Source organism: Hemiscyllium ocellatum, chromosome 43 (assembly GCF_020745735.1).
Source record: "Hemiscyllium ocellatum isolate sHemOce1 chromosome 43, sHemOce1.pat.X.cur, whole genome shotgun sequence".
NCBI classification, from domain to species: Eukaryota; Metazoa; Chordata; class Chondrichthyes; order Orectolobiformes; family Hemiscylliidae; genus Hemiscyllium; species Hemiscyllium ocellatum.
The window spans coordinates 16,210,692-16,225,515 of NC_083443.1; the positions used below are offsets into that span (position 1 = coordinate 16,210,692).

Consider the following 14,824-nt stretch of genomic DNA (forward strand, 5'->3'; position numbering starts at 1 on the left):
CTCCCCGACGCCAGGGAAAAGACCTTTTCTATTTACCCTACCTATGCTCCTCTTGATTTTATAAACCTCTATAAGGTCAGCCCTCAGCCTCCGACGCTCCAGGGAAAACAGCCCCAGCCTGTTCAGCCTCTCCCTATAGCTCAAATCCTCCAACTCTGGCAACATCCTTGTAAATTTTTTCTGAACCCTTTCAGGTTTCACAACATCTTTCTGATAGGAAGGAGACCAGAATTGCATGCAATATTCCAACAGTGGCCTAACCAATGTCCCGTACAGCCACAATGTGACCTCCCAACTCCTGTACTCAGTGCTCTGACCAATAAAGGAAAGCATACCAAATACCTTCTACACTATCCTATCCACCTGCAACTCTACCTTCAAGGAACTAAGAGACCTTGGAGTGCTGGTTCATTGTTGCTTAATAACACCCTGCAACACGTTAAGATTCTTTGACCAGCCCTGGTCTGCTGTGAAGTTTCTGGACTTTGTGATTTATGCTGCAGACTTAATCAAGAGCTGATGATTTAAAAAAAGACAGAATAAAATTACTGTTTCCTATTCAAATTTTTTCAACTTGCAACCAGCTGGCAATTGTCTAGTACAGGAGTGTTTTCAAAAGTAGCATAGCTCTTTACATTACAGCCTATTATTTAATATTTCAGAAAGCTTTGGAGCACTTCTGATATCAGCAGTAAATACTGTAAGTTTGCCTTGGGGTTTGCAAGAAGTCCATATCAACTGTGATATTTGATCAATTATAATTATTTTTCTCACTTCAAACATTTTGCATATACCTTTTAAGCATTTTCTTGTTTTAAATCCTACAGGTTGAGGAGGGAAGCAGTTGTACGTGAATGCATATTGTCAAACCAATTCCAACAACATGAACAGAAACAAACGTGACATCCAATTCTACAGCGTCGAGGTGGGGGATTCAACGTTCACAGTGCTGAAGCGCTATCAGAACTTGAAACCCATCGGTTCGGGAGCACAAGGAATTGTTTGGTGAGTGAGCAGTTTTGACATCTACATTCAAACACAGCAAGGCCAAAACAGTTGCATTCTGGATAGTGTAGCTGTAGTCTTTAATACAAATCTGTATACCTACCATTTGCTTAATGTGATCATGCATTTTCTCTTTTTATAAATTGATAATTCTTTATTTCTTCTTTCAACCAGTGGTATCTTGCTCTTGCTATGCTCTACACCCAGTAACCAAAAGGAAAAGAATTCAGTTTAGAAATGATGCAGCCAGTATTCTATTTAATGCAGATCTCTAAAACAACATAAATTCATAGGCACGCAGCATGGAAACAGAATCTTCAGTCTGACCAGTCCAAGCCGACCGTGTTTCCAAACTAAACTAGTCCCACGTTTGGCCCATATCCCTCCAAATCTTTCCTATTCATTTATCCAAATGTCTTCTAAATGTTGCAACTACACTTACATCCACACTTTCTCTGGCAGTTCATTCTACACATGGACCACTGTAAAAATGTTTCCCCATGTCCTTTTTTAAAATTTTTCACTTCTCACCTTAAATATGCTCCCAAGTTTTAAACTCCTGCCCTCGGGAAAAGACCCTTGTCATTTGCCTTATCTATGCCCTTCATGATGTTATAAACCTCTATGACCACCTCTCAGCCTCCTGCCCTTCAGTGAACAAAAAAAGGACCTAGCCTTTCCAGTTTATTTTTATAACTAAAACCCTCCATTCCAGGCAACATGCAGATATAGCTGTTCTGAATTACTCCAGTTTAATAATATCTTTCCTATAGGAGTGTAACCAGAACTGCACACAGCACTCCAGAACAGGCCTCACTGATGTCCTGTACAATCTCAACATGACATCCACTCCTATACTCAAAGCAATGACGGCAAATGAGCTCAGTGTCACCTTCATCACCCTGTCTACCTGTCACACAAACTTCAAAGATTTACATACCTGAACCCCTAAGAAGCAAACAGGAAAGAAGAATATCCATTGAAGTACAACTGTTATTATTTAGGTTTATGCTTTTCTTACCTAATGTTCCCACATCGCAGCAACAATAAGTTGTCACTTTAATGATAGTAAATTACCTAAGCTTTCTACCAATAAAGACACTTTTGGCGCCACATTATAAAGGGTATTAGGAGAGACGACCAAAAGCTTGATTAAAGGAAGAAGGCCTTAATGGAAATCTTAAATTTAAAATTAATCTTAAAATTAGGGCAGCTCAGCGATTAGCTCTGCTGCCTCACAGCACTAGGGACCCATGTTCAATTCCAGCCTTGGGAAACTGTCTGTGTGGAATTTGCACATTCTCCCTGTGTCTGCGTGGGTTTCCTCCCACAGTCCAAAGATGTACAGGTCAGGTGAATTGGCCATTCTAAATTACCCATAGCATTAGGTACATTAGTCAGAGGGAATGGGTCTGGGTGAGTTACTCTTCAGAGGGTCAGTGCGGACTTGTTGGGCTGGAGGATCTGTTTCCACGCTGTTATGAATCTAACCTAATCTAAATAAGGGAGAATGGTGAGTAAATTGTTGAAGGAGAGATTTTCAAAGCTCAGAGCTGATGCATTTGAAAGCATGGCCCTTGTTTGTAGAACGATTAAAATCAGATCAGCAAGAAACGAGAGTCAGATGAAAACAGTCTTGGTTTGTTGGGATGGAGGAGATCACAGAGATATTGAGAGAGGGGTTTGGACATAAGCAAGCAATGACTAAGATTTGACATTGTCAGGTGGCTGTAGTGATTGGAACCAGGTGGACCTCATTGACTGAGGTGCTTGATTGGCCCAAGTTAATAACCCCAATCAGGAAGTCCTGGGTGACCAATACGAACAGGGGATTCCCCTGCAACTGCAGATTGTGGTGGTTCACGGACTCCCAGCCCAACTGCTTGTTCTGTGGTGCTGTGGAGTCCGTAGACCATGTATACATTGGGTGTGGGCGTTTGCACTCCCTCTTTGATTTTCTCAAAAACCTTCTCCTCTGCTTTTGGTTGCACTTCAGTCCCACGCTCCTGATCTTTGGGCACCCGGTACGGAGGAGGGAGGGCAGGTCTGAAGACCTCCTCGTGGGTCTGCTCCTGGGCCTGGCCAAACTGGCCATAAACAGGTCCTGGCAGCGGGCCGTGGAGGGGGTCGTTAGGCCCGACTGCCTGCCCCTCTTCTGCGGTTACGTTAGAGCCCGGGTGTCCTTGGAGAAGGAGCACGCGGTGTCCACCAACACCCTGGAGTTGTTCAGGGAGAGGTGGGCGTCGCAGGGAGTGGAGTGCATTATTTCCCCCTCCAACTCTATTTTGATTTAGTCCCTGCTCTCCCCTTCACTGTTTTGATCACACAACATTGCCCTTTGATGTGAAGGGCACTGCTTGTCACTGGCCACCCGGGTGTTTTCCTATCTTCCTGGTGGTGGAAATTGAATAAAGATTTGTGCACTTTGTGTCTCTCACTGCGTCTCACACCTGCACACACACACACTATGGGTGCTGGGGAAAACAATAAGCACTACCGCAGTTAGGCGGTAGTGTAGGGGTTTAACAAAAAATGAACAGGGGATTGAGAATCCCCTCAGTTCAGGGGGACTGATTCCTATCTTCCTGGATATAGCCTGTGTACTGTACGCAAGTGAACAAAGGATAACTTGGTGTTGGGGTATATGTGTCTGTGCCATTGTTTCACTGACTAACTAATGAAGATCAGTAAGCTTGGGTGATCTGGGAATGAGATTTGGCTTGAACTGAAAAACAGTAGAGTTTGGGATGAGCATAAGGCTGGACCTTGGGAAGCTGAGCAAGTGAGTTTGAACTAGTCAGGGATGAAGGTGTCAGCAGCAGATAAGATAGAGTTGAAGCTTAAAGATATAATGGTTGTGAAAGGCAGCAGTATTAGTGCAGATCTGTGGTTAGAAACTCATCTCTGTGTGAATACCAATCAATAGTTCTATTGCAAAGAAGAGGAAAATCTAGCTCTAGTTTTTACTGTTGGTTGAAGATGCATTGGAATTTTAGCCTCAAATATGTGATGTTGGATTGTTTATATTTTAGCAGCTGTTGATGAGGTCATGTATTCTCCAGCAATGTCATCTTACACTTTAAATATGGTTTAATGCCAAAGAAATTCTCCCCTTCATATTAAAGTGGCACTCTGTACTTTAATGGACTTGGGAGTAATTTTAATAATCTAAAGATACCTGAAACTACTGGAAAATAGCTTGAAAAGCTAGTATCAGTCTTACAAATGTCTTAAAATGCTGCATTGTAAACACTCAACTTTTCCAGAATCACTCAGTAAATGCAGATATTGTGGTGACATGGAACAGCAAATTTTTTTTTAGATTAGATTACTTAGTGTGGAAACAGGCCCTTTGGCCCAACAAGTCCACACCGACCCTCTGAAAAGCAACCCACCCAGACTCATTCCCCTACATTTACCACTTCACCTAACACTACAGGCAATTTAGCATGGCCAGTTCACCTAACCTGCACGTTTTTGGACTGTGGGAGGAAACCGGCACACCCGGAGAAAACCCACGCAGACACTGGGAGACTGTGCAAACACCACACAGACAGTTGCATGCGGTGGGAATTGAACCTGGGTCTGTGGTACTGTGAGGCAGCAGTGCTAACCACTGTGCCACTGTGTCGCCCAAATTTGTTCAACAACATTATCATGCCAGCTGAACTCTCCTCTTCAATCGTAAAAACTGAAAATGTGAGAGAAACACCGGTCTGGCATCAACTCTGGAGAGTGAATCGGATTTAATGTTTTGTATTCAATGTGATTCTTCAGAATATAGTTAATCTTGACCTAATTTATAGGACTTTGAAGAAGTTTTGTGTTGAGGATATCCTATCCTTAGCTTCTGGAATGCATTTTATTAGGTACACATCAAATATTATTGTAAGCATAAGGGTTTGTGGTTTAATTTGGTAATGTGGACATTGAAGGAAGATTCCCCAGCTCTCAGGAAATTGGCTGTAAATGGATCGTGTTCTGGTTGGAACAATGTAATCCATTGAATGTCACAGGGGTCAAAGTTGGGGTCTCAATACACTACAATTTGTTAATTTATACATTTTGGATGAAGTGGTGGAAGGTATGCTTGCTAAATTTATTGATGACAAATTGAACAACTTAATCCCCAACAAAATAAGTAGGAAAGCAAGTTTTGAAGGTCTAAACAAAATTTGCAAAGAGATATACGTAGGTTAAGTGAGTGGACAAAGATCTGGCAAGTAGAACATCATGTCAGAAAATGTAAATTTTACAGTTTGGCAGGAAAAAATGTTTAGAAGAAAGTCTACTTAAATTGAAAAAGATTGCAGAGTTTTGATATATTGAGGGATCTGTCTGCCCTGCTGCTTGTGTCATGAAAGATTATTTGCAAGTACTGCAAATAATCGGGGCAGACTTGATTTGAATTTTTCATTACAAGGTTAATTCAATACAATGGAGTTTGCAATCAAGTTGTGTAGAGTATTGGTGAAACTATATAACTGGAGGATATTGTACAGTGTGAGTCTCCATATTTAAGTGAGGATGTGAGTGCAATAGAAGCAGTTGAAAGAAGATTTATCAGAATGTAATATGTAGAAGGCGGGAGGTTGCTTTATGAGGAAAAAGTTGAACAAACCAGGTTGGTATCCACTGCAGTTTAGAAGAGTACAAGTTAATTGAAACATTGGATTGCTTCCAGAACGAGCTGTCACTGTTTCAAAATAAGGGGTTGTTGATTTAAATCCGAAATGGGATGAAATCTTTTGATGATGGAGGGAGTCTTTGGAACTCTCTTCCTGAAAAGCTGGTGAAAGCAGAGTCTTTGAATTTGTTTAAGGTAGTTATGGATAGACATCTGAAAAGCAGAGGTGAATGTTTATTGAATTTGGGTGTAAATGCCTAGTAGGGCTACATACCCTACTTCCTAATTTGTTTATATAATCAATTGTATCTAAGAGAACAAGTCCAAGATATTTTTGTGCCTCTTTCAGAATGGTGTAACTATGAATGTAATGTAGACTGTATAACTACCTACAGTGCCTCCTATACTCGCTGTAGGAAATAGACAAACTTGGGGTAAAACCAGAAGATGATAGAGAAAGCCAGCCAGTCTGACAGTCATAGAGATGTACAGCATAGAAACAGACTCTTCGGTCCAACCCGTCCATGCCGACCAGATATCTCAACCCAATCTAATCCCACTTGCCAGCGCCTGGTCCATTAGCCTCAACCCTTCCAAATAATATACCCATCCAGGTGCCTTTTAACTGTTATAATTGTACTAGCCTCCACTTCCTCTGGCAGCTCATTCCATACACGTACCACCCTCTACGTGAAAATGTTGCCTGTTAGCGCTCTTTTTATACCTTCCCCTCTTAGCCTAAACCTATACCCTCTAGTTCTGGGCTCCTCCCATCCCAGTGAAGAGATTTTGTCTATTTATCCTATCCATGCCTCTCATGATTTTAGAAATCTCAACACTCCAGGGAAAACAGCCCTAGCCCATTCAACCTCTCCCTATAGCTCAAATCCTCCAACCTTGGCAACATCCTTGTAAATCTTTTCTGAACCCTTTTAAGCTTCACAACATCTTTCCGATAGGAAGAAGACCAGAATTGCACACAATATTCCAACAGTGGCCTAACCAATGTCCTGTACAGCTGCAATGTGACGTCCCAACCTCTGTACTCACTACTTTGATCTATAAAGGTAAGCATACTAAACGCCTTCTTCACTATCCTACATACCTGCGACTCCACTTTCAAGCAGCTATGAACCTGCACTCCAAGGTCTCTTTGTTCAGCAACACTCCCTAGGACCTTACCATTAAGTGTATAAGTCCTACTAGGATTTGCTTTCCCAAAATGCAGCACCTCACATTTATCTGAATTAAACTCCATCTGCCACTTCTCAGCCCATCAGGTCAAGATTCAGTTTTATTCGAAGGTAAACTTCTTCGCTGTACATACACCTCCAATTTTGGTGTCATCTGCAAATTTACTAACTATACCTCTTATGCTCACATCCAAATCATTTATATAAATGATGAAAAGTAGTGGACCCAGCACCGATCCTTGTGGCACTCCACTGATCACAGGCTTTCAGTCTGAATAACAACCCTCCACCACCACCTTCTGTCTTCTACCTTTGAGCCAGTACTAGTTCTCCCTGTTTTCCATTACATCTAATCTTGCTAACCAGTCTCTCGTGGGGAACCTTGTCGCACGCCTTACTGAAGTCCATTTAGATCACTCTGCCATCAGATCTGGAGAGAGAGTTGATCATTCAAGTGCAAGTGACCCTTCTTTGCAAATGCTGTCTTCTGAGCTGCATAATGTCTCCAGCACTTGTCTTTTTCTGATCTCTAGCACCTACAGTAGTTTGCTTTTATTTGAGTGTTTAAAACACACTGGGTAGCTAATGAGATGAGCTTCTAAGAAGCTGAATAATTAGCAGGTGATTTTCAGTATCCAAATGTGGATTTCTACTATTCAAATAGATAAGCTATTATTAGCAGTACCTGGGAGGTGGTTGGTTGCTCCCCTGGTCAAGGTCCTAAATTTAAAAAAAATGACATTGCAGACTCATCTGATGAGAGATTCCTTTGTGAAGAACAGCCAGGCCTTTCAAATGCATGAGCTATTCTTTAAAGCATTGAACCAAAACACGCAAATTGATCTGATTTAAATTATGATGAAACAGTCCCCAGCTCAAATCTGAAAGGCGTAATTGTGTCCAAATACAGTAAGAACAGCTGGTAGCTATTCTAGTAAATCATGATTGGGAAAGTTGTATCTGAAGAGCTATTTTTAAGCGTAAAGTGGCATTTTTATTCTCTCTTATAGTGTTACTTTTGGTATTCTTTTTGTCTGTTAGTACACCAATATATTCAAGGTTGGTACATCACATTGTTTGACGATTAATAGATTTGAGTGTTTTGGTGTTGTCACTTCTGATGTACTCTTCCTTGGCATGTGTTTCCTTTTACAGCGCAGCCTATGATGCGGTTCTGGACAGGAATGTAGCTATCAAGAAACTCAGCCGACCATTTCAGAACCAGACTCATGCAAAAAGGGCTTACAGAGAATTAGTCCTCATGAAGTGTGTCAACCATAAAAATGTAAGCAGTTCTGAGATGTCATTTTATCCTACAACTTGTTGCCCAGTAGATCCTGTAATTCCAACTTCTCGGAACAACAAAACAAAACTTCGTAAAAACAAATTCTGCAAATCTGAAACAGAAATCGAAATTCCTGGAAACACTTAGCAGGTCTGACACCATCTGTAGAGAGAAAGCAGAGCTAACGTTTCAGGTTCAGAGACCCTTCATCCAAAATTCTGATTTCTCTCCACGGTGTTGCCAAATAATGTTAAGGTTTAGATTAGATTCGCTACAGTGTAGAAACAGGCCCTTCGGCCCAACAAGTCCACACCGACCCTCCGAGTAACCCACCCAGATCGAGGTTCCTCTGACTAATGCATCTAACAGTATGGACAGTTTAGCATGGCCAATTCACCTGATCTGCACATCTAGGTGACTGTGGGAGGAAACCGGAGCACCTGGAGGAAACCCACGCAGACACAGTGAGAACATGCAAACTTCACCCAGTCATCTGAGGCTGGAATCAAACCTGGGACCCTGATGCTGTGAGGCAGCAGTGCTAACCACTGAGCCACTGTGCCGCCCCTCCATGGGTGTTGCCAAAAAATGTTATGATTTGCTTTGGTTTATTTCAAGATTTCTTGAACACTTTACCACAGTCTTTTGACTATGCAAATGGAAGATGTTGAAACATGAAGTAATTTTACTTTGGGGTTATTTTTGCTGAGTAAATCATAATTTTGGTAACACTCTTTCAATTCCTTCCCAGTAGCATCATTGGTGGATTTTGACTTTGGCAACAAATTCAATGAACCAATCTTAAAAATTTTTAAGTTGCTTTCCTTTCTTAAAAAAACAGATTTCCTTGCATGGCTACAAAACATTGGCAAGTTGATGTTGCAACCCAAATTTTGCAATATTTTTCTCATCAATATGCCTATTCATGTGAAACCTACATTTTAGGATGGAAGCCAATGATTGGTATACTTCCATCTGCTGATCAGTTCAGCAAAAGATCAGAATATCTACTTGTGTTATACCACTTACCTATTCTTGCCAAGTAAACTGATCATGTCATGTCTGAACATATTAACTGAAGTGACTTAAGTAGCAATGAAATGTTTCAGTGACCAGTAAGGATTTGGGACCTAGATGCAAATTGCTGGAATCTGCACAATCTCCAATTTTCTGTGTTAAATCACCAAATTGTCTTGCACCTTCTGGATTAGTAAAATGCAATTTCATGCTGATGCTAGCTTTGAGCCCTGACGCAGGTAGAAATTAATTCAATGCCAGAAAGCATTCTATTCCTTCATGGTAAATTTTCACCTTATTACATTTACTTTTTTGGCCTGCATTGTCCTTCTGAAATCTCCCAATATTTGGGAATTTCCAGAAGGATGCTTTAAGGAAAACAGGGCAATGAGTCTTCATATGGGCCTTTGGAAATTTCTTTCCTCTGCCATCGAACATGAGGTTTGGTAATGCAAATAACATAACAAAATGGCTTCTAGGATGCAAATGGACAATTCTGCTTAAAGCTGCATAAAATTGGCTTTTAACCTTGCTAAAGCTGCATAATTGACTAACCACAGTCTGTCTCAACAAAAATTAGCAGACAATGCTTCCTTTACAGCATAGAAATAACTAGACCAGATAAAACATTATTGGCAATTCTAGCTGACCTTCAAGTGCAGGAGCCAAGACTGTTCGTGAGATAAGAATGACTTGAATGTTGGAAAACAGAGTTGGTTCCCAAGAAATATCATTGGGCTGAGTTGCTGTCAATAAATCTATTTCATTAATTGATTGGTAATTGTCTGAATGTACTGTAAGATTATGGTCTGTACCACTCTTTTAAGGAAAGTATAAAAATGTCTTTGTTTTAAGCCATGTGCGCAGCTCCTCTGAGGAACGTGGAAGTGTTTAACCTCTGTGTGTTTCTGGACGATCTGTGCTCAGCCATATGAGAAATAACGTGTGAAGACTTAAAGGACCAGACCGATTGCGAGTGTTTATTGACCAATCATGGAACAGTAACTCTTCCCACTCCCCCCACCCCTCCCCGGGGTCCAGATCTTCACAAGTACCAATTCTAGGCTGCATCAAAGCTCGCTTTTAAATTCAGTTAGCACTGTTTCGTGAATTAATTTCCTCGCTAATCTCTTATTCTTTCAGTGTTCATTCACTGAGCATGACCATTAATGGCAAGACTTATTAGGCATCCCTAAATATCCTGTGACTGTGTTGTGCTTCTGCAAATGTGCACCATGCTAGACCATTTTAATTGAAAGTTAAGTGAGCCACATTGATATAGGACTGGAGCCACCTGAGGTCCACGCAAAGTGAGGGTAGTTTCCTTTGCCAAAGGGGATTAGGGAATCAGTTGTATTTTTACAGTAATTCTGATACCAACATTTTGTTTCCAGCTTTCATTTTGACCTGATTTAAAAATCTTACTGCCACGATGTGGCTGAGGTTATGATTTCTTGCTTGTTATCCGGCCTCTAGATTGTTGATCCAGTAACACAGCTGTTATATTACCATACTTAGCAGCTGGTAGTGTGGTCGAGCAGTCTAAGGAGCTGGATTAAGGCTCCAGTCTCGACAGGGGCGTGGGTTCGAATCCCACCGCTGCCATTTCTACTGATCAGCTGCAACGTCACAGCATTGTTAAAATGCTGTTTCCATTCCCGCTGTACTTCTGTTCACAAAAAAAAAAATTTGATTTGCTTCCCGGGGAATTAACTGTGGAGTGGGAAAGTGCCAAATTGTCTATGCTGTCTTGATCGTGTTCGCCTCCCGCGTGGAAAATTGCAAACAGCTCTACTGTTGTGGGCGGCACAGTGGCACAGTGGTTAGCACTGCTGCCTCACAGCGCCTGAGACCCGGGTTCAATTCCCGACTCAGGCGACTGACTGTGTGGAGTTTGCACGTTCTCCCCGTGTCTGCGTGGGTTTCCTCCGGGTGCTCCGGTTTCCTCCCACAGTCCAAAGATGTGCGGGTCAGGTGAATTGGCCATGCTAAATTGCCCGTAGTGTTAGGTAAGGGGTAAATGTAGGGGTATGGGTGGGTTTCGCTTCGGCGGGTCGGTGTGGATTTGTTGGGCCGAAGGGCCTGTTTCCACACTAAGTCTAATCAAAAAAATCTAAACCCTACATGCTGCTTCTATGTTACTGTGCAATGTTCCTTTAACAGTAGAGCTGTCATGGGGAGATTGCCCAGCCTGTGTAACTGACCTGAACCAGAAAAACTGACCAAGGTCATACAGGAGCAGAAGTTCTGTCTTAATGTCCTCCTGGTGGAAGGAGGAACATTCAGACACTTGGATATCAACTTGGATTCTTTTCTGAAGCTAAATATTCTCATTCACCCCATCTTTCAGTACTCCATAATCTGTTTGGACTCCAAATATTTTGAGGAAAAACAAGATTGAAATCAATATTTGATGTTTAAAGTTATCTTTTAAATCTAGTGGTGGAAACTTGTGCCGTGCAAAGTAATGCTGAATTAAATGTCATCTTAGGGAGTGTTATTCCTCAAATAGCAGTGTAAAGGTAAATGTTTGAAATCTAACTGTAATTAATAAAAAGCCAAAATTCACTGTGCAGTAAGACTTGGAAAAGAATGGTCAAAAAATTTCATCTGATATTCTGAAGCAGCATACATAATTGCACAACTTCCTACTAACTGGGGGCTTCTCATGAAAAATTAGTCAAATTTTGCTTTTTTTTCTGGAAAAGACTGGAGGTGAATCCTCCATAAGATTGATTAGTACTGCCGATACCTCAACACGAGGAAGCATCTGTTATACATGAGCTCATATTTGAAATAAAACTGGAAATTACGGAGCATCTCTTATTGTACGAGGTGCAAATGGTTATGAAAAAATGTACAACTAAGAGAAGTCACTTTCTAATATGCATCCCAGTGGTATACCCACTAAAGCTAAATGAAAATCAGCATGCAATTTTTTTTTTAAATGTCCTGAAGGAAGACAGATTAACTTTTTCTATAACCCACCTTGAATGTGTATTTCCCCCCACTGGGTTTGAAGTTTTTGGGGTGTTTCTAATTATTCAGGGCTGCACCTCAGTGACCATCATTTTAAGTTAAGAATAGACCATAATGCCAAACCGTATTTAGTTGTACATGGTTCATGGACCAGATTCTGTCCTTGCTTGATTTTATTTTTAATCTGACAGAGGTCATGGGCTGTGCCTGTGTGAACAAACTCTGTTGTCCTTTTGAATTTCCTACATGGGAAAGCTGAGGTCATAAAAAAAACACATCGCTAAATTAATACAGATCAGGCATTGAACATAAGAACAGCATATCTGTTATGGTTAGTACTGTAGCAGGTATCTTTTTTTCACAGGATCATTGATCACTGTTTTAATTATCATTGATTCTACAGGTAGACAATAGAAGTGGCACATCAAGACATGAATCGTATATTTCTCATGTTATGAATGTATACTCCCACCTGTTTCTGAAATAAATGTGTCTGCTATTGTTAATCATCTTTTTAAAGCAGCCACAGGAAGCTGCATGAAACTTATTGGTCTCTACTGGATCAAAGTCTGGTTTGGGTCATTAACATAGATCTTTTTCAGCCCCTAAGCCTTAGACAACTTTTGTGATCTGACGGCCCTACTGTGAACTCCCAAATTAACCAAAATGATGGGAAAGTGAACAGCTTGTTTTTCCTGGTTACTTTCCCATGCCTTTTTCTTTCATATGGATGAGCTTCCTGATCAAGCATGGCTCTCCCTCTTCTTCGACCATCTTGATTGGAATTAATGTTTCTATCCAATTAATGTGTTAATTTGAGAAATGCAAATGTATTTTACGTGATATTTTCTGTGTGACAGTTTTGCTAATTGCAATTAGCAATTAAAATTTAATGCCTTCAGCAATGAAATTTAATAACACGCCTCATTGTTATAGCCCATGAAACAGCAATAGACTTTGAATTACCACAGACTAAATGTTTGCCGCATTAACAACGTGGTATTCAATCACTTTCAGATAATTGGCTTGCTGAATGTATTTACGCCACAAAAATCACTTGAGGAATTTCAAGATGTGTGAGTATTTTGTATGCCATTTTAAAGGGAAAATCCTGTGTTGCATTGCTCTTTGAACATCCCAATGTTAACCTGGTTAAATGACAATACTTGCATGCCAGATAGCATAAGCAGCTCGTCATAGGACCAAATGGTTCCATGGCCAGTGGATCAGATCAAAGCCCTATGTCCTGCTACTTGCAGTTGTGAATGGTGGTGGACAGTTAAACAGCTTACTAGAGGAGGAGTCTCCTCAAATATCCTTCTCCAGTTGGGAGTCTAATGTATCAATGCAAATGACGAAGCGTTTATTGTTTTTGCAACAACTTTATTTGCCAGAAGTGCTCATTGCATGATCCATCTTGGACCCCTTTACAGGTCTTTAACATCACAGCTGTTAGTCTTCAGTCACTTCAGTTCACTTCCCTGATCAAGAAACACATTGAAATATAGGCCCTGACAACATTCTGGCAATCGTACCCAATACTTATGCTCCAGACTTTGCCATATCCCTCGGTAAGCTGTTCTGGTGCAGTTGCAACACTGGCATCTACTTGGAAATGTGGAAAATTGACCACTGTCCTGTACGCAGGACAAATCCAGCCCATCTGATTTTAGCACCCTCTGTCTACTTCCGATTGTCAGTAAAGTGATGAATAGGGACAATGGCTTGGCAATAACCTGTTTGTTGATGGGATTCTGCCAGGGCCGCTCAGCTCCTGACTTCATTAAACATTGGCTCAACTATGGGCGAAAGAGTTGATTTCCAGTGGGGAGATGAGGATCGCTGATGATGACATTGAGGCCACATTTAGAGTCCGATGTACAGCATGGAAATAGACCCTTCGGTCCAACTCGTCCATGCTGACCAGATATCTCTTTTGCCCATATCCATGTCAACCCGTCTTATTGATGTACCCATCCAGATCCCTTTTAAATGTTGTAATTGTCCCAGCCTGCACCACTTCTTCTGGCAGCTTATTCTACACAAGTACTGCCCTCTGAGAAAAGATTGCCCCTTAGATCCCTTTTCTTTCTTTCCCCCCCCCCCCCCTGAATCTATGTCCTCTATTTCTGGACACCCCCCACCTTAGGGAAAAAACCTTGTCTATTTACCCTATCCATGCCCCTCATGATTTAATAAACCGCTATAAGGTCATCCCCTCAGCCTCCAAAGCTCCAGGGAAAACAGCTGCAGCCTACTCAGCCTCTCCAGATAGCTCAAACCCTCCAACCCTGGCAATATTCTAGCAAATCTTTTCTGAACTCTTTCAAGTCTCTCAACTTGCAATAGGTAGGAGACCAGAATTGCACACACATTTCCAAAAATGGCCTAACCAATGTCCTGTATAGCTGCAACATGACCTCCCAAGTCCTGTACTCCATGCACTAGCCAATAAATGACAATAATTGACTGAGTATGTCTGACTCCAGATGCCAATCAGGGGAAACTGTGCTGGCTGGAGTAACACTTGCACAAAGGAAGATTTTTTTTGGGTTGTTGGTCAGTCACCTCAACTCCAGAACCTAAATGCAGGCGTTCCTTGGGGCAGTGTCCTAGGCTGAGCTATCTTCAGTCACTTCTTCAATGACTGTCTCTCCATAAGATTAGATTAGATTACATTACATTACTTACAGTGTGGAAACAGGCCCTTCGGCCCAA

General features: G+C 41.4%; 1 protein-coding gene across 3 annotated transcripts in view; it reads left to right on the plus strand.

Moving 5' to 3' along the window:
* LOC132835028 (mitogen-activated protein kinase 8) overlaps window positions 1–14,824 on the plus strand; it is a 120,520-nt gene that overhangs the window by 68,508 nt on the left and 37,188 nt on the right. For all 3 annotated transcript variants that reach the window (XM_060854282.1, XM_060854281.1, XM_060854283.1), the window contains exons 2-4: window positions 828–1,005; window positions 7,981–8,110; window positions 13,124–13,182. In XM_060854282.1, the coding sequence (XP_060710265.1) occupies window positions 884–1,005; window positions 7,981–8,110; window positions 13,124–13,182 (311 nt within the window). In that variant the 5' untranslated portion in view covers window positions 828–883. The remainder of the gene's footprint in view (window positions 1–827; window positions 1,006–7,980; window positions 8,111–13,123; window positions 13,183–14,824) is intronic.